General features: G+C 47.5%; 1 protein-coding gene across 1 annotated transcript in view; it reads right to left on the bottom strand.

Moving 5' to 3' along the window:
* The window catches only part of ephb1 (EPH receptor B1), a gene marked incomplete in the record, with an annotated part of 148,796 nt that extends 129,684 nt beyond the window's left edge, over positions 1–19,112 (bottom strand). Inside the window, 1 exon segment of the mRNA XM_030363445.1 lies at positions 18,814–19,112. Within this exon segment, the coding sequence (XP_030219305.1) occupies positions 18,814–18,874 (61 nt within the window).
* Between the last annotated feature and the right edge of the window lie 657 nt (positions 19,113–19,769).

Below are 19,769 nucleotides of genomic sequence, written 5' to 3'. Positions count from 1 at the left end.
AACAAAATCGACAAAGTCCTCAGCGAAAGTCGACCTGCCAAGGTTAACATATTGTTTTCCCCTTAAAAATGTTGAGCAAAACACATTACAGCCAGTAAGATGAAGCAAAACATCCCGTCACTCTTTGAGAGCCATTTTGAAAAGACTGAAATAGAAAGAAATGTTAAGCATTAATATTACAGTCGTGCCGGCTCCTGGGTCCATGTTTGGCATGTTGCAACTGTTTAGGGGGAATCGCTCCGGATGACTGTGAAGCATAGAGACACAGGGACTGCCATGGTTGAACCCTATGGGGAAGGAACCCGTGTACCATAGCATTAAGACTCTTCTGCATCCAGACATCCATGCCTTCCCCAAGGCCCGCGGGCTAGGCTAATTTAGGAGGCGTGGGCCCCTTTCAGCTGTCATCAAACACACACACACATGTGTGTGCGTGCACACATATTCACACAGACACACAAAAATGCATATGTAAACACATACATCGAGGGGACCATACACACACACACACACACACACACACACACACACACACACACACACATACCAAAAACATTCACACTTGTGCATTCATCCTCAAAGACAAATAGCACAACGATATCAGCGAGCAGACTCGCTACACATAGCTAATTCCAGAAACGTGGGCAACTGTCTGCAGTTACCATCCATGAGTACACACACATCCAACATGTTACACAGCCTGTCAATCCGCTCGTTGGAGGCAGACAGGCAACGGACAAAAAAAGAACTGCTGAAAGAACATAGGATTGTCATGATAGGAATATATTTATATGAATTTGTAAAAATTATGTTTGGCTATTGATTTTAACTTGATAACTTATATTTCTGCCAACAAAACCCAGCTCAAGCGGGGGATCCACAGACACACAAACACTCACACAAACACACACACACACAAACACACGCGTTGCCTTTTTAGCTCTAGCTCTTTGCAAACTCGTATCATTAAGTTTTATAATCGTAGGATTAGGGCCAAACGATCTGTAAAATAAAGAAAGAATCTGTTCCACATCAAATCATTATAACTTCCTCTCTAGTTGGACCACAGAGGGTGTGATAGGACCACATTGGCAGGCTACCGCTGTCGGCACAATCCGACCAAACCCCAAAAGAGCCAATCGCATCTCTCCTGCATTTCGTTCCGGCCTAATATCCTGTTTTACTTGGAAATACAGAAAACATCATATTACGGAAGTAAGATAAGCCCTGGAAGCCTTTTCATGTTGCCTCTGAGTGAGCCAGAAAGGATGGAAGTGCACTACACACTCAGACACACACAGACTCCTATCTGCGTCTGGTTTCCCTCCACGTCCACCGCCTGCGTGTCAGGTCCTCTCTCTAACCCACATACATGACGTTGAAAGCGCCAGACAAGCAGGCACTTAGTTTTCCTTTGGTGTTCTAAGATGATCGGATCCAGGTGCTCAGAGATGAAATGGGGCCCGTGGAAGCAGAGAAATGCTAATGACTGCCTCTGGGGGCCACTGTGGCCCCGTCCTCCTGCACACGCAACCCCCACATCTGCCTCACGGGGGCCGGCGGCAATTCCGTGTCACCTCCGCTCCGTGCGGCGGATGAAAGGGACGCGCCGTTCAAAACCGCTTAACGGGATCGTACCTGTTTCTTAATCACGCTGGCTGATTGTTCAAATGCTTCTGTCTTCACCATCATTGCCGTCGTGCTGGACCTTATAATGTAGCGTTGATGCTGTCTCTTGTCAGCGATGGGGAAATTCCTTAAGCATGCTACACATTTACATCTCATCTTCAGCGTGTACCCACGATCCCCCGTTGGCTGTTATGATACAACTTAGGGCTTTAGTGTTGGAAAGTATTAGCATTTTAGAATACATTAGAGTCGCCTGGGGGACCAGTGGTAACATTGATTACAAGCAACCGCATGCATTTCAATATTGGACTGACTGATACACAAAAACACGCACACCCACACAAACACCTACACAGCATCACCATCTCTTCAATATGCCCAACACAATTCTTACACACACACAAACAAACACGCACCTAGACTTATGTGCAGTGCACAAATACATGCATGCACATGTATGCAAGTACTCAGACACACACACACACACACACACACACACACACACACACACACACACACACACACACACACACACACACACTAGCAAACACACACACAAAAACACGCACACAAACACCTACACAGCATCACCATCTCTTCAATATGCCCAACACAATTCTTACACACACACAAACAAACACACACCTAGATTAATGTTCAGTACACAAATACATGCATGCACATCTATGCAAGACACATACCCACACACACACAGACCCACACTAGCAAAGACAAACACAAAAACACACACACACACACACACACACACACACACACACACACACACACACACACACACACACACACACACACACACACACACACACACACACACACACACACACACACACACACACCTTGTCCTGCTGAAGCACAGCCTCAGCCCCCTGCTGGGTAGCAGGTGTCACATGTGATTCCCCTCCCCCCGATGCATGTTAATACACAACCCTGCTCAGACTCAAAGCGACAGAAATGCACTTACACACGCAAACACACACCCAGTTTGTTCCAACGACAGAATGGTAAAGCAGAGGTGACAGCCTGGTTCCACGCCATCTTCAGCAAATGTAGCACTAATTGCCCCACCCTACTGCTACAGAGCAGCAGGACGTCCATATGGGGCGGGGAGATACAGTCATCATCATCATGGGCCCGCTCTTTAGAAAGGGGTCCATGCATTCTCTGAGCATTATAGGGAAGGTAATAAATGAACAAATGACAAAACTGCGGAAAGGAGAGAAAAAGTATAATTACTAATCAATGTCAATTGTGGCGATTGGCATGATGGCGCCCAGAAAGGCACATAAGCCGGCGTTCTGTCGCAGCCGATCGGGGGATGGGCACAGATTTTAGTGTCAGCTCATGACCTCGCCGTTTGAGTGACAGGCCAGGCAGGGCTCCAATTCACACATACAAAATCACACACAGACGCACACGCATACACACGCACACACACACACACACACCTAAAACACATCCGCCAACACACTCCGGAATCGTTGGAAAATAAATGAACCATTAGATAAATCTGAGGTGACTTCTAGAATATTCTCCCCCATTATACCCCGGCCCCACCAGGCTATTTCGTTCTCATGTTAGGCTGTCATCATGAGCATTGCATTGTCTGAGAGAGCGGGTCTGAGTGGGGTCTTTTCGGGGGTATTTTCTGGTGCCTTGGTGGCAGAATGGATTAGAAATTCATATCACATTTCAGTTTTCTACCGCTGAGCAAACACAAGTCAGAATACCCATCCCTATCTCACCCTGAATGCACACACAGGCGTGTTGGGGCACACACACACACACACACACACACACACACACACACACACACACACACACACACACACACACACACACACACACACACACACACACACACACACACACACACACACACAGTGGTATATGAACGCATACACATCTGCACACCGAGGTATGAGGGACAGAACCGCAAACACAAGGGAATGCACCCAGAAATGCAGAAACACACACAAATACACATACAGTGGTATATGGGAGCCTGAACACACACATCTGTATGCAGATAAATGGTGCATAGAATGACACACAGAGGTATGCAGACACAAATGCACACACACACGCACATGCACACGCACACACACGCAGACACACACACACACATACGCACACATACAAAGCACTTCCTTCAATGACCCAAACTAGGTAAGAGTCAAGCGCATTCCTGCTCCCAGCAATTTCCTCCATCTCCCTCCCCACAGACAGGATCCCATTACAAGCGCCTGGCTCTTATCTCACCGAGAGGCAGCCGCCAACATATTAATACATGCTCCAAAGGAAATTACAGAAATAAAACCAAAAGTCTCTTCCAATACGGACACAAAAAAATAATAAGGGGGGGGGGGGTCAGGGAATATGCAGCCTTTTTTTGTACTTCGTGATTGCTGTGAAACGGCCACCTCTAACAGAACTGTCAGATGACTGCCGAGGGAGAACAGGAGCAGTGATTTTTCCTGGGGAATTGGCAGGCAGGCAGCGGGCTTCTTAAATTGGACGCTGACTGACCCATACTGTGATTATTGGCAATTATGTGTCAATTAGCAATGTGCTGATGTCACCGGGATGTAAAGAGTCAAAGCAATCAGTGGCCGTTGGTCCGGAAAAGCGAGCCCTTCCTAATGACCTCATCGTCCGTCCAAATCACTGCAGACCACAGGCCCCTAAGAGGACTTTGTTGTGGTGTGTGTGTGTGTGTGTGTGTGTGTGTGTGTGTGTGTGTGTGTGTGTGTGTGTGTGTGTGTGTGTGTGTGTGTGTGTGTGTGTGTGTGTGTAGGACCAGTAACCGATCTCCGACGGGTATACTGTACAGCTTTCAGAGGAACAGACCTGTCAACATTGCTCCATGTCTACAGCACTCAGTAGTTCCTTTGGGTCCCTTCTCACTCTATTGTAGTACTGCCACAGCTTCGGGGACGACCTTGAACACTTGACCTCTTTAGCTACTCCCCACACCAGCAAGGTGTCCTATTTACCAAGAATACAAGAATATGTTGAATACAGAGAAGCAGACTCTTGTCATTAAGTTCTGTATGCACTGCCAGGTTGTGAGGCAAGGTTTAAAAATATATGATTCTTAAACCCAGTACACACCGAATCAAGTATTGATAGCCATGGAATATCAAGTATTATTCCATGGTCTGGGGGAATACTCGATTCTCATTGGCTGCAGGGTGTGCATTAACCCTTGATATACAGACACCTGCTAAGTAGTTCCAGTCAAATAGTCTGTTCAGCCTTCAAAACGAGAGCTGGTAAATTGTGAAAAATGCATTAAACTGTAATCAGAAAATGCGGTTATATGCTATAGACCCTATAGTATCTGTGGTATAAAGGCTGGGACGAATTTCAAATATGTACAATGCATTGTGTTAGCTCTCTGGCTCATAGCTGAGCGGACTAGAATACCTTGCGTTGCCAAGTCGTAGCTAAGGTCCGTCCTATTTACTGGAGGAGTGAACAACGTTTCCGTTGCATTAGAACCTTACGGGAGGGTAATGATTGTTCCAGGTATTAGTCAAACCCTCAGGCGTTACCAGGGAAACAAAGTTATGGCTTGTGAAAAGCTTTACATTTGGATTATAAAACGCATGAAAATATATAATGAATGGTCCTAATTTATTTTCTTTGGCAAGTGACCATGGTATAATTGGGATAATGCCCTTCGAGGTGTCCATTATCAGGAATTAATGAACTTCGCGGAGGCAATCTTCCTCCGCTGCACGTCGGAGGGTTCTATGGCCTCCGCGTCGTCCATTAATTCCTGATAATGGACACCTCGTTTGGCATTATCCCTTAGCTATTGACCTCTAAAATCTATAGAACTATATATCCCATAATGTAAGCACACAGTGGAGATCGGATGGGCTGAGACATATCGTGGTATTTGGTCGCATTTCTAGTTTTGATTTGTATACATCAACACATCTGCAAACATGGTATTATTTAATCAAAACCAATCTCAGGATTGCATTGGTGCCTGACGAGACGGTCTGTAAGTCCATCAGTTCAATATGTGGTCAGTGATTTAGATAGATTTAGACTTGCAGCATTTCTTTTGATAGAATTGTGCACGCCAAGTAAGAAAAAAGGGAAGAAAGCAAACAACCCATGCAGAGGGAAATCAAATTGTTTTTTGAGGATTGAGGATGAGACTCAACATCAATTCTCGTCTCGCTAGCGATATCTGAAAGTTCCATCAGCATATCCAATGAAGATTAAGGGACTTCAAAGCCTTCCAGGACACCGGAAGATTCAACGCCACTGGAGCTTAAAAAGTGTTTTTGTTCCGGCAAACTGACATCCGGCATGTCAGTTTGTGTTTGTCATGTAATGATTTTTAGCACAAATGCATTTAATTATATATATGTACAACCACGACAACACTGGTGTTTAAAGTCTTAGGTTGAAATCATTACAATATAACTGCTTGCGGGTACGTTTCCACAAAAATCCCCAAACAAATCATTGATGGCCTTATGCTTATTGAAACAACAAACATCCAAAACAAATTCTTCAGCCTACTGCTCAAGTCAAGATTGTCATATTTTTTTTATATGACGACTTATTGATGATTGATGAATTGATGAAATGTGAGTCACCGATCAATACTAACATGTAAATAAAGTGAGGGGAAAAATGCAAAACACAGAAAATAACTGAACTTTGGGACTGATTGGTTATGGTTAGTTTCCAGAGTACATCAATCTATGCCATGTTTACAATCTTCTGTTTCACAAACTAATTCAGGCATGCGGGCCCCTTCGCCCTGTTAGACACTCAGGAAAACTTTTGAACAGATACATTAAAACATGACAAATCGTCATATTATCCACCGCACCTCACCTAATCCATCACACTCACACTTTCCTCGCAAATGAACAGGGGCCTGCGACATCTGTCGCCCACTCCAGCGACGCAGCCCCCCTTCCATCCACTCTTCGCCGTGATCCATGATATGATCACAGCACTCATATGTCCTGACTGCCTAACAATCAATCTTTACAGCTGAGGGAAGACAGAGATAGAGGTAGAGAGGGGGAGAGAGGGAGAGGGAGAGGGAGAGGGAGAGAGAGAAACAGAAAGAGAGAATGATAGAGACAGTTAGAAAGAGAGAGACAGAGAGAAAGAGTGGTAGACAGAGTGGGAGAGAGAGAGAGAGAGAGAGAGAGAGAGAGAGAGAGAGAGAGAGAGAGAGAGAGAGAGAGAGAGAGAGAGAGAGAGAGAGAGAGAGAGAGAGAGAGAGAGAGAGAGAGAGAGAGAGAGAGAGAGAGAATGATAGAGACAGTTAGAAAGAGAGGGACAGAGACCGAGAGAAAGAGAGGGAGACAGAGAGGGAGAGCGAGACCGAAGGAGAGCTGCTCCTTGTTTACTTCTTGTCCTTTCCTTCATCGTCGTCTTCGTCTTTTGAAGCAGTGTGACCATCCATCATGATTTCCTACCAGCCGAGCCGAGGCGGCCGTGAGATGCTTATCAAAGGAAGCACATTTTCAAAGCATTACCTGTGAGCCTCAATTGATTGAGAACATGTGCAGAAACGCAAGTCACCCTCAACACTTTGAGCTGTCAATACGAGCAGAGGAGCGGAGGGGGGGAGGGGGGGGCGGCGGCGGTATCCTCTTTCAGCCAATCATTGACAGGTGTCTGAAAGCCTTTTTCCAAGCAAGCTGAGGTTTCTTGTATCCATAAACATACATGCATGTGCTCTCAATTACACACAGAGAGACACATATCAATCCCCCTCCTCCAACCACACACACACACACACACACACACACACACACCACCAACACACACACACACACATCCAGACACACAAACCAACAGACACGCACGCACCGACGCAAGCGACCTTGTCAGGAGCCATCAGCGTCAGATGACCGTTGTGCCACACATCTGCACCTCTCTGCCGCGTCCGGGGACGGCGTAGGTTGGGCGGAGGGCACGTGTCGAGCACTTTTCATAAGTGCTAAAATGGCAGCGTATTTCAGGCCCGCTTCAGACAGCCGGAGCAGCGGGGGCGGGTGAAAGGAGGTGAATTATTAAACTCATATAGGAGGGAGGGAGTAACCGCCTGCCCCGCTGAAACAACGCGACGGCGGGCTGTGACCGTACCCTGGTGGGCTGTTAGGGCTTTAATGGAGGCCTTTTAGCAGCTTAATAACGTCGTCTATTAGCCAACACGCAGGGACTTTTTAACTGTGTTTGCTTACATCCTCGGTGTGTCTATGTGAACGCACGCATGCACGCCCCCACACGCGCAAACAAACACACACACACACACACACACACACACACACAAGCACACACAAAAAAAAACACACACACACACACAAACACACACAAAGCTCCCTGTCGTTTTCCATGTTCAGCGTGACATGGCCAAGAGCACAGCTGCAAGAATAACACGACTATAAACACAATTAAAGTTTTTTTTGCTGAAGCCTTACACAGTCAAGAAAAATACGTCAAATTCAGTAAACAAACCGCTACTTGGATGGAATAACACTTTCCGCCTCCCTGTTCTGAAAGTAGCTAAAGGGGAAACTCTAAAGAGCCACGCTAGGAACAAACTAATCCCCCCTATAATTCACACAAATACATACACCAGCCGATGTAAGGAAAAGAGAAGAGACCTGTGGAAAATAAACACCAGTGTGAACTGGAAAATTCCAGAGGGCCTTAACAAAAACGAAAATTACCAGAATTACTGCAGGCATTGGTATCAACGAAGGCGTTCAGTATCCTCCAGATTTGTTTACCGTTCATTCGGAGTTAAAGGGCACCTAAAGCCCTGGTACTCGGAACAAAGAGAGCCACGCCCAGCCCGCCAGACACGGCTTCACACAAGACCGCTACCTTTTCTGTGATCGGTAATTAGCCCAAAGCGATCAGGATTTAGGCGTGTCTGGGCAGGAGTTGTATCCTCCGTATGATATAGCTGATGACACCTTAATCACGGCTTACCTAAGGTGTGTTAATAACCCGATGATGCCTTATCAAATAGCGGGAATGGAAGGGAGCTGTCTGGGGCTAAAACGAACCTGTCTCCTCCGTGATGACTCACTCAAATGGGGAAAATAGGCTACTCAAGACCTCCCTGGAGGAGATCAAAAAGGGGGCTTCCATTTCGTCCAGGGGAGTGAATGGTAAAGTCATTTCAGAAAATATAGAAACCGACTTTCTTCTGAAAAAAACATGTTGAGTTACAGAGTTACTGTTAAAGCAAATGCCAGATTGAGCGTGCACAATCATACAGTACAGAGTATATTACCGATTGAGATGACAGGATATCTTTACGGTGGATATTATTTATTTATCTGTTCCCCAGCTGTGCCAAATGAGCTGGCCCTCGCTCAGATGTGTGTGTCAATCAGTTGAGTGGGCGTTTAACAATGCGTGGAGCTCTTCGTCAAAAGGCCTGCCAGTCAAACAATGGCTCAGTGGAGGCCAAACATGGCATGGAGACCCATATATAAAAATATAGATATAAAAAAAAACAAGCAAAGAAAAGAGTGTGCGGTTGCCAGAGGGGGCCCACCGAGAACGTTAGTGATTTTTGTATAGATCGCAGGCACAATTAAATAGTCGTCGTCGTTGTTTGAGAGAGAGAGAGAGAGAGAGAGAGAGAGAGAGAGAGAGAGAGAGAGAGAGAGAGAGAGAGAGAGAGAGAGAGAGAGAGAGAGAGAGAGAGAGAGAGAGAGAGAGAGAGAGAGAGAGAGAGAGAGAGAGAGAGAGAGAGATTTCATGAAGTGCCATCTGGTTGAATACAGAGGCATTAAGCCACCACAGATCAACCTTCAGATCAACCTTTCATGCCTGACCCCTCCTTCCCTCCCCCACTCCCCCCCCACACACACACCCACCCACCGCCCACCTCCCACTCAGACACACCCACAACTGTGACTCACTGCATCAAAACATCTTTCCTCACATCAGCCAGCGACATGGGAGAAATTAATAAAACACGTGCACACGCAGAGTTACAGACTCACACCGAGTCAGACTACCCCTTCCACTTCCTCATTAGTACAACTTGTAGGATATGTAGTCGATAAAGATCTCCCCTCTTTCCCAGTGCTCCTTGCCTTTCTTCATCTGAGAACTGTTGCACAAATTACTCCTAATCCCCTTTCCGACAGCTCCTCACACAACTAAAAGGACGTCTACAAAAGACATTGTTCCTGTAAGGGATTCGCCTGTTAGCTCATGTCTTTGATGGGATTCCCAGGGCGGCGAAGTCCCCACAAGTTCACATGGGATTTAAATGATGACGGGGTAGCTTCACACTTAGCGACGGCTGATTCAGGATTAAACCAACGGCTATATTTTACCCAGCGTCTTCCTGCCTTAGGCACACCATGATACATATTTATGAACCTGCCTGCCAACAGAAGCTAAGATCAATTTATTTGCCGTCATGTCAGCCGTCAAAATAAAACACTTTTACAGTGCGTGTAAATCAAGCAGGTGGGAAAAAATCATTCATCAGTTTTGCTCTCAACACATCGTGTGGAAAGCTAGCAAGCATTTGCTTCCGTGTACAATATTTACAGAACTGCTCTGAATAATCTGTCGGGTTCCCAGTTTCCATCGGCTCTTTTTTTTTGTTGACTTTGTGTCAAAAATACAATCAAAGGAGGAAGCCGAAGTTGAGCTAGCGCTGACCCCTCATGTTTCCAGGAAGCACGCTTGCGGCTCCCAGCCCCCGCTGTAGAGCAGTCAGGTCAAAGACTACTGGGTCTCAAGATGGCGTCCTTTATTCTCCTGTTACACTGCGTATGTGCAATCAATACTTAATTACCTCTGAAAAACGTTTTTCTACTTATTGAGCTGGAGGCTGGACATCCCAGTGGGGTCCTGAGAAACGCAGCCTGGGGGCAAGGGGTTTTGGCGTCGCATCAGGTCAAAAACTGTCCCCATTACCTCTACCCCGACAAGCGTAGAGGTGCTCTTAGCCCAGCTGTTAAACACACACACAGACACACACATACGCACACAGACACAGACTTCCTATCCTTCACCTCCCCTCATGAAGCCCCAATCTTTAATAAGAGATTACATTTATGGTGAGACGAAGGGCAGGCGACTGGTGAAATATGTGCACAAGTCCTGAACCTGGGAGAGGCAGTGGCACTAAGTCATTAATAATGGGACAGGCCCCAGGCCCAAGCCCTTAGCTTTCTGCCTCTACTCATTTCCTTTCCACACATCAAAGCTCTGTGTATGTGTGTGTGTGTGTGTGTGTGTGTGTGCGTGTGTGTGGGTACGTCTGTGATTGAGTGTGTGTGATTTTATGTGTGTGAGCTCATGATGAAGTGTCTGGGTGTGTGTGCGTGCGTTATGGAGTGTCTGTGTGTGTGCGTGATGGAGTGTGTGTGTGTGTGTGTGTGTGCCCCTATGAGATACAGCCTGTGGAGAAGCCAACTCTTATTAAATGGGAAAAGAAGCAGCTTCCGCCGTCATAATTTCAGCCCTATTAACGCTCTTGTATTCAGTTCCTCCAGAGATGCAGCACACTCATAGCCTACTCCGGGCCACTGAGACACGTGAGCCACAGCTAGGGAGAAGGAAAATAAGCAAGGAATACCTGAAAAAATAAGTGTTCCATGCACAGTGGTGAACTTTTTTATGTTTTGACGCGAGATTAGGGGGATTTGCTGGATAAACACAGTGTGAAATAGGAGAAAACCCTGTAATGCCTGTGTTTGCACAGCAGGATCAGAAGCCAGGATTGATACTTATATCGGTTTAGATTTTAGACAAAAACGTCCCTGTTTTCTTGTGACTCGCAACTACAACGGCAATGAGGAGCTCCATGCGTCCCCTTCTTCTCCTCCTCCTCTCTAGGCAGACTCGAAACCCCTTTTTCCATGCCAGCCTTCCTGCATGGAACCCCAACCCCCCCCCCCCCCCCCCCACTCCTGGTCCAGGACTTAAGGGGCTTAGGAGTCAAATCAAATCATACTGGGCCTAACTCAGAACACATCTCGTTATTCAGCTTGTAAATGCAGCCCTTTGTTCAGTGCCAGGCCGCCACTCTCCCCACAGTCTACCCTACCTCTGGCCAGCCAGACCAAGTCCACCGTGTCATTGTAAACACAAAATCCTGTTTTCCTTCTTTTGGTTTATTTCCCTGCTGGCACTGACCCAGCGATTCGTTATTGCTGCATCTGGTTGAACTGGTTGAGGGCGGAGGGGGAAGGGTTGAGGAGGAGGAGGAGGAGGAGGAGGAGGAGAGGGGGGAGGGGGTGGACGGGAAAGAGCGGCGAGGGCAGACTGAGGAAGAAAACAAGTGATTTATTCCAGACGTGAAGGATCAAGAAGGAGAGTTTGGGGAGGGGAGACGGCTGAGGGGGAGGAAGAGGAACGGGAGGGGGTGGGGTGTAACATGCACCGACTTTTAATTAAAAAATGTCTAAAAAGAAGATGGGGAAGAAAACGAGAAAAAAAAGGAACAAATAAATAAGAGGATGAAAGTCGGGGAGAATTTGAGAGACAAATCGACGACGGGCCGATTTTGGTCTGGAGCTGGATGCCAGTTGGGAGGAGACACAGGGGGAGAAGAGGGTGGATGAAGGAGACTGGGCTGACAGAGGATGAGGGCAGAGTACTCGGGGAGCAGTGGGTGTAGAAACCCTGTGACCTGAGGAAACTTTTTTCAGCACTACCAATCGGGACCTGACAATCAATGCCTTCTGCTTTCGCCTGGCCACCTCCGTCCGGAGATATTGAGGGAGGCCTCCCTCCCTTTCATGCCGACTGAACAACTGTCACCCAATCTCTGGGACAGGTGATAATGAACGGAAAAATGGCTTCGAGTGGTGGAAATAGAGGAAAAAACACCCTTTTCACACCGGCAGTCATGTGTGGCCGCTGGGTCAGTGCGCCCAATCAATTACTACCGTTGCCACTCTCAAGGCGTGATGCATTGTGGGTACTGGTGTGTTTGTGGTTTCCTTGCTTCTGTGTGTTGGCCCTGTGTGTGTCTGTTTGTGTGCCTGTGTGTGTGTAATAAGTATGTTCATTCAGTGGACAACGCGTTGGTAAAACGATGAGTCACACTGTAGACGTCGAGGTGCACTAAGGGTCACCGGTCATGTGTTTCTTCATGTCAACGTAACCGGCATGGCTCGGCTTCAAACTCTCATTTGGACAAATAAGGGTCCGGTTCCCCCCCCCCCCCTGGTCACATTGTAGCCCACCTGCTCTAGATAAGAGCCCGACGCCAGGGCTGAATCTCCAGAATGCACACACACACACACCAGCGATAGCATCTCAGTGGAATACCATAGGAACATGCTAAGGTCATGCTAAAAGAACAAAGAGAGACGTTTTTGATCGACGATGGAATGCAAGACAAAAGGCAGAAGGAATACACTGGGGAGAGAGACGCAAGACAGCATGAGCATGGTATTGTGCATATTCTTTCACCCTTGCCATACATTCCTCCCACAGAGATGGAAGAGGAAAAAATCTGCACCAGAAGCCCTGCAACCTGTATGTACCATCTGCCTCCCCCAGGCTCAGATGTCTCTAGGGTAAGACGAGCTCTGGGGGGACACTGCGTTTTTCTGTGTGTGTGTGTGAGCGTGAGTGTGTGTGTGTGTGTGTGTGTGTGTGTGTGTGTGTGTGTGTGTGTGCGTGTGTGAGAGAGTGAGAGAGTGAGTGAGTGAGTGAGTGAGTGAGTGAGTGAGTGAGTGAGTGAGTGAGAAAGTGAGAGAGAAAGTGAGAGAGAAAGTGATGGTGCTGATTCCTATGAACTGAAGCTACGTTGTAGTCACAGAGCCCGGGTACGAGTGGATGCATTTCTTTCACAAATAAACATGGACTTTAATATCCCATCTTTGCAATAGTGATCTTGTTGCAAAATATCGACCTTTTTCTCTTGCTATTTCTGTCGGGCGATATCTTGTTGTGCGTCATATGCAGTAACAAGAAGACAACCGCACGGAGACACCAAAGAGGGGTTTGGGGCAGTGTCTCTGGAAAAGTGCACATCCTGATTATTTACACGTTTCCAATAATGTCACCGAGCCAGCCCCCCCTACTACCCCTACCCTACCCCCACCCCCATCACGGGCCCTAATGGCCCCGACACAATACTGACAACACGGGGTACCGTGAACCAGAGCACGCCAGGGCTATAAAAGGAACGCAGAATTACATGGCACTTCAGGGGGTCCCGGGCCCCTGTGGCAATGCATTTGGCCATACTACGCTTACAAACACAGGTGGGAACTCACAGAGAGAGACACGCACACATACATCCCCCCCAACAAGATCATACCCCCGGTGGGGCTTTTTTTTTTTCATTTTCCTCTCTCCTCTCCGATTTTTTTCCTTCTCTTTTCAGTCCTTTTGAAATGAGAGAGGGGAGAGAGTAGCGGTGAGCCCCCCGTACACATCCATTACACTCACTACAGGACGCTGTTTCTTCCCAGGCTGCCGCCCATGCATGGAGGGTCACACGTACACACATGACACACACACACACACACACACACACACACACACACACACACACCGCGCCACTATGCAAACAAATGCAAATACACAACAGACAAGTCTGCCAGTATATGCATGTATACATGTGGAAAAAGACACACAAGCACAGCTACATTATGTAAATACAAACACACATGTAACAGGATAACTGCAGGCACGCAAAGGTGCACACAAAACACACACACACACGCATGGATGGACGGTTTATTTCCATTCCATCACCCAATACAAACAAGCAGACATAATAGGTCGACATACTTTCCATATTCTCCACATGTAGGTCCGACAGCATGACCGTTTCCACCCTACAGGTAAGGCGCTGCACCACGACACAAATAACCTGCAGCCAGGATGGGTATTTGAACCTGGATCCAGCCGTCTAAAAGGGTCTCTTTCCCTTCACCCCCACGAGCTCATTACCATGTTATCCTAAACATGGTGCCAAGCCCTCCCATACGTTACTCTGTTGTTCTCTGATGCTATTCATGTTCCTTCTACAGCACAATGGCTGTTTTCGTAACCCTTCATGTTCGAACTCAAGGCGACGAGAACGTTAGCGCGTCTGCGTGTAAGAGCTGATCCTTCGGGAGCGCTTACCACGTTAACGACCTCGCTCTTATCGTTGTGTTTTCGATTCTTTTCGTTCTCATATGTGTATGTGTATGTGTGTGTGAGAGATAATGGAGGCGGTTCTGGCGTAGATCTATACAAGGTGTTATTAACAGGCTGCGGACCTCTTTGCTGTAAAAGCATGATTCCCTTTTCTTAACTCGATGACCTCCGACGTCCTCCTCCCCTCGACTCTAATCTTTTCATCTTGTTTTCTTCTCTATATTCCTTTTTTATGACTTTAGCTCAGTCGCATCATTTCATCCTCTACCTCCCCTTGCATCCCCCCTTAGTTCCATTCCTTCCCCGATTCCCTCCCTCCCTCCCTCCCTCTCCTCCCTCGATCCCTCTCCCTCCCTCCCTCCCTCCCTCTCCTCCCTCGATCCCTCTCCCTCCCTCCCTCCCTCCCTCTCCTCCCTCGATCCCTCTCCCTCCCTCCCTCCCTCCCTCACTCTCTTCCCTCTCTCCTCCCTCCGTCCGTCTGTCCCTTCCTTGCTCCCTCCCTCCCTCTCCTCCCTCCCTCCCTCCCTCCCTCCCTCCCTCCCTCCCTCCCTCCCTCTGTCCGTCCCTCCCACCCTTCCTACCTCCCTCTCCTCCATTACAGGTCTGGGGCTGTTGAATGAGTAGGCTTATCTGCGGGTCTAATTGGTTTAAGGGCAACCGAAATAAGCAAGGTCTCTGTTCCACCAGGGGAGAACCGACCACCTCTATAGGGGAGAACGGTCACAAGGCTGCTGGGGTGACAGGCCGGAGGGTCCATTTTGAACGCAAAATGGACTGACGAATGAGCACACGAGAGAGAATGATAGAGGGTAAAAAGGAGAGAGGGATCCAAATGAAAGAGTGCACATTTGAGTGAGAAGGGACAGAGACATGGAGAGGTAAATGAACAAAAGAGAGGAAAAGTCCTAGAAGCAGTAGTACAGTCTTTGTAGTAAAGAGTGGGAAGAAGGGACAGTCAGTTAAAGGAGGGAGAGAGAGGGTAAAAGGGAAAGCCAGAGAGGGAGAAAGACAGGGTAACAAAGGAGACAGAGGGAAAGACAAACGAGAGATGAAGAGATTATGGGGGAGGAGAATTATGATGGCTGCAGAGAGGCGGAACAGAGAGTGAGTAAAAGATGGAGGCGCAGGAGAAACAAGGTAAGGAGGTTGAGAGGTTAGCACGCGCGCAGAGAGAGAGAGAGAGAGAGAGAGAGAGAGAGAGAGAGAGAGAGAGAGAGAGAGAGAGAGAGAGAGAGAGAGAGAGAGAGAGAGAGAGAGAGAGAGAGAGAGAGAGAGAGAGAGAGAGAGAGAGAGAGAGAGAGAGAACACAGATTTGGAGAAAAGGCGAGGGAAAGTGTGTGTGTGTGTGTGTGTGTGTGTGTGTGTGTGTGTGTGTGTGTGTGTGTGTGTGTGTGTGTGTGTGTGTGTGTGTGTGTGTGTGTGTGTGTGTGTGTGTGAGAAAGCAGTGCAATGCATCTTCTAATGGCATGTAAATCCCCTTTCCTCTCTTTCCTCTATCTCAGCTCTTTGCCATAACCCTTGCTATTGCTCCACTCTGTCAGACAGACCGTTTCTGGATGCATTTCCAGTTAAGGATCACATGAAAACCCACTCAATATGTATGCATCTACCTCATACAAGAAACTCCAAATGGTCCGTCTAATCATATATTTCCATTTACTTAGTCGTCTGGAACCGCCTTATTCCTTCCCAGCCTCTCACCCTCCACTCAAATACATTTCAATATTTGTGTGTGTGTGTGTGTGTGTGTGTGTGTGTGTGTGTGTGTGTGTGTGTGTGTGTGTGTGTGTGTGTGTGTGTGTGTGTGTGTGAGTGCATTTTTTGTTTATAGTGGGGCTTGTTCACTTTTGTGGCGTAGGCCTATCACAGGGCCCTCGATTCATCAAGAAAACGTTTATATGGTCACTGTTCCTGGTCATTCCGTTGTTCTTCATACTCACACAATACACACACACACAAATACACACGCACACACACACACACACACAGAGTGATCTGTGACACTTTGTTTGTGATTAGTGCACAGATGTGGTGATTAGGGGGCATATAATCAGATTAAGGGTGAAAGGGTGGGGGGGTGAGGCAGGGATAATGTGTCCATTGGCAACACATCCCTCCAGCCACCCCCCCCCCCCCCCTAAAGCCACACACACAGATACACACAAGGAGGGAGAAGATGGGCAACAGATTGGAGAGCAGATTCAGGGAAGATTTCAACTCGCCCCTGGGACAAACTTCTTTCAATTAGCGACCCAAACAAGGAACTCACTTTCATCCGTGTTACCGAGGTAACCCAGGGGGTGCCTCACTCACAACCCCCCCCCCCCCCCCCCCACCCCCACCCATCTGTTTCCATACAAGCAGGCATGCCGTCTCTGTTCCAAGTCACCTTCGAAATAGAAAAACTGTTTTTTTCATGCAATATAAAGGCACCTCTTCTGTCATTTTCCACACTTAACTCTGTCTCTCCCTCTCAGTACTCCTGACAGTGTGTGTGTGTGTGTGTGTGTGTGTGTGTGTGTGTGTGTGTGTGTGTGTGTGTGTGTGTGTGTGTGTGTGTGTGTGTGTGTGTGTGTGTGTGTGTGTGACTGAGAGAGTGAGTGAGTGGGTGGGGACCATCAGAGGGTTAAAATATCCCCACATTCTTAAAAAAAATATTACAACCTCCTTCCCCAAGGTAGTAATTTGAGACTGGTTTTGGCATCTATAGCTATGTTTGAAATCTGATGAGCTAAACCAAGAAGTGCACTGCTGAATTACAGATTACAGTCTGTGCCGGGCACACTACAAAAGGCAGAAGAGCTGTAATCATTTTAAAAAGCTGAATCTTGGATAACTGATAAGATGATGTATTCCTTCCACTGTTTTCTGGCTCTAATTTGTTTCATTTATGCTTAGAGAGGGAACATGCACTACCCGTGGAGACGGAAGCAATGTGTGTGTTGTTGAAGAGGATGAGCCATAATGAAAACGGTAAGGGGTTGAATTCATGGCAGCAGGTTTTCATACGCTAGCCCTGTGTCTGAGGCTCTAGCCTGCTGTAGTGCTCCGTCCCCGGGGTCCAACGACTCCAAATGAAAAACATGTTTAACCAGGCCGATATTAGATTGTTGGCTAGCCAGCCACCGGTTCCTACTGTGCTTGTGTGTCTCACGCGAGACTGTGGAGACGGGAGCACAGGAAACATAGAAATATGAAAATGGAAGTGAAAAATAGATAGCCTATCAGCAACGAAAAAAATATATATAGCCTACAGGCCAAGCGAGATTGTTCTGTTAAGTAAACATATTTTATAGGATGAGCCTATAGCCTACTAAATGTACGATTTAACAGGCGCTCTACGAGTGTCCAATTAACCAGACAACTGCTAGGCATCTTGACCATGTGAAACGCCAGCCTCAAAGGGGCAGTTTATTGGCTTTGCAAACAATTTGTGTAAACGTGACAAAATAAATACACAGCTTTGAGGTCCGCTGACGCGAGGCTGACAAGCCCACTGCAGGGCAGCGCAATTAGCCACAACGCCTCTCCCACTAAGGAACTCTCCCGTGGGAACACTGGTATCCAGAATGGCACCATTTAATAGCGTCACCCGTCATATATACACAATCTGCTTGTTGTTATAGGCTATGCCCGGCATCTTTAAGTGTCGGCGTTTTATGTGTGGGAATATGTGAAGCTATAAACCCCACACTCATGAACAAGCGAGGGGTTACTGAAAGTGTCGCTTCAGCCCTGTCCACGCGAACCTCCCAGTGACTCCCAAGTTGCTCCGTTGGAACTGTAAAGTGCGTAAATACAACCAGCCTGGGACGCGGGGAGGTACACAACTGCTGATATCAACTACATTCCACGTGCATTAAATTGCATCCCCGTATCCGTGTTAAGAAAAGGTCAGGAGCGAAGCAGGATACCAAAAAAATGGCATTGGATCCCAAAGGCAAGTGCGCGCCTGGGAGGGGGACATTCCAAATGGAACACAGTCGGCGGCAGCGGCGCAATATTAATTCCAAAAATCTCATTTACCTTCCATCGCAGACGCAGTGATGACCATCACATATAAAAGCGCAAACAAATCCACTGTCATGGCAGAATGGTAGTCTCCACAGTCTGTGCCCAAATGACAAACACGCACAGTGCGCGTCAAAAGAATCCTTCAATTGCCACGGAGCAGTACTCCAGTAGATAGTCTGTGCAATAGATAGCCTGTGTTGTGAGTCACATTTCAAGCAGTAGTAAACAATGTGTGACAATCAGCGTAGGGGAAGAACGGAGTGTAGGGGACGAGGGGCGCAAGGAGGCGGCGGCGAGGGAGGAGGTGGAGTGGGGGGAAGACCCGAGACTGCCTGCTCACAGTCCGTTAAAGCGCCGAGGCCAATCAGGGATTGAGAACCGAAAGTCGCTAACCAATCGGCTGCACCCCGCTCCTCCCACCGCACATTGTCAAAACACAAAACTTTTCCCTGACCCATTTGAAGCCGCGGCCGTTTCAATACAGGGGAATAGCATCACCAGTCGGTCAAAGCACGCTACTGCATCTCATTGGTTGTCCGGGAATCAGAATATAAACCTCTTGAATGACAAATTACTTTTTCCTTTTTTTATATTTTATGGATGATGATAGCGTGCCTGGATAGCTTACACCGGGCATTTGTTTCTCAAGCTTAGGACATTCTTCCACTTTAACGGTTTCTGCTCCTAGTGATATCAATCTGTCATTAAGATAAAACAGCGGCATAAAACACAATGTGATTGTGAAGTCATTGAGGAAACGCAAACACGCACACACGCACACACACACGCACACACACACACACACAGACACACATAAACAGCCCATCCTTGACACAAACCCCTCCCTCAACAAAGCCTCCCTGGGCTACTCCAGGACGTGCCAGAGTGTCTATGTGTCCGGGCAGCCTCTCCTCTCACTGATGCTCATCACCCGGCCAGACCCCATTTGAATTGAAAATGTTCTTTAA

This window comes from Gadus morhua, chromosome 8, assembly GCF_902167405.1.
Source record: "Gadus morhua chromosome 8, gadMor3.0, whole genome shotgun sequence".
Lineage (NCBI taxonomy): Eukaryota > Metazoa > Chordata > Actinopteri > Gadiformes > Gadidae > Gadus > Gadus morhua.
The sequence above is the reverse complement of the archived record's forward strand: the minus strand, read 5'-3'. Positions and strand labels throughout refer to the sequence as shown.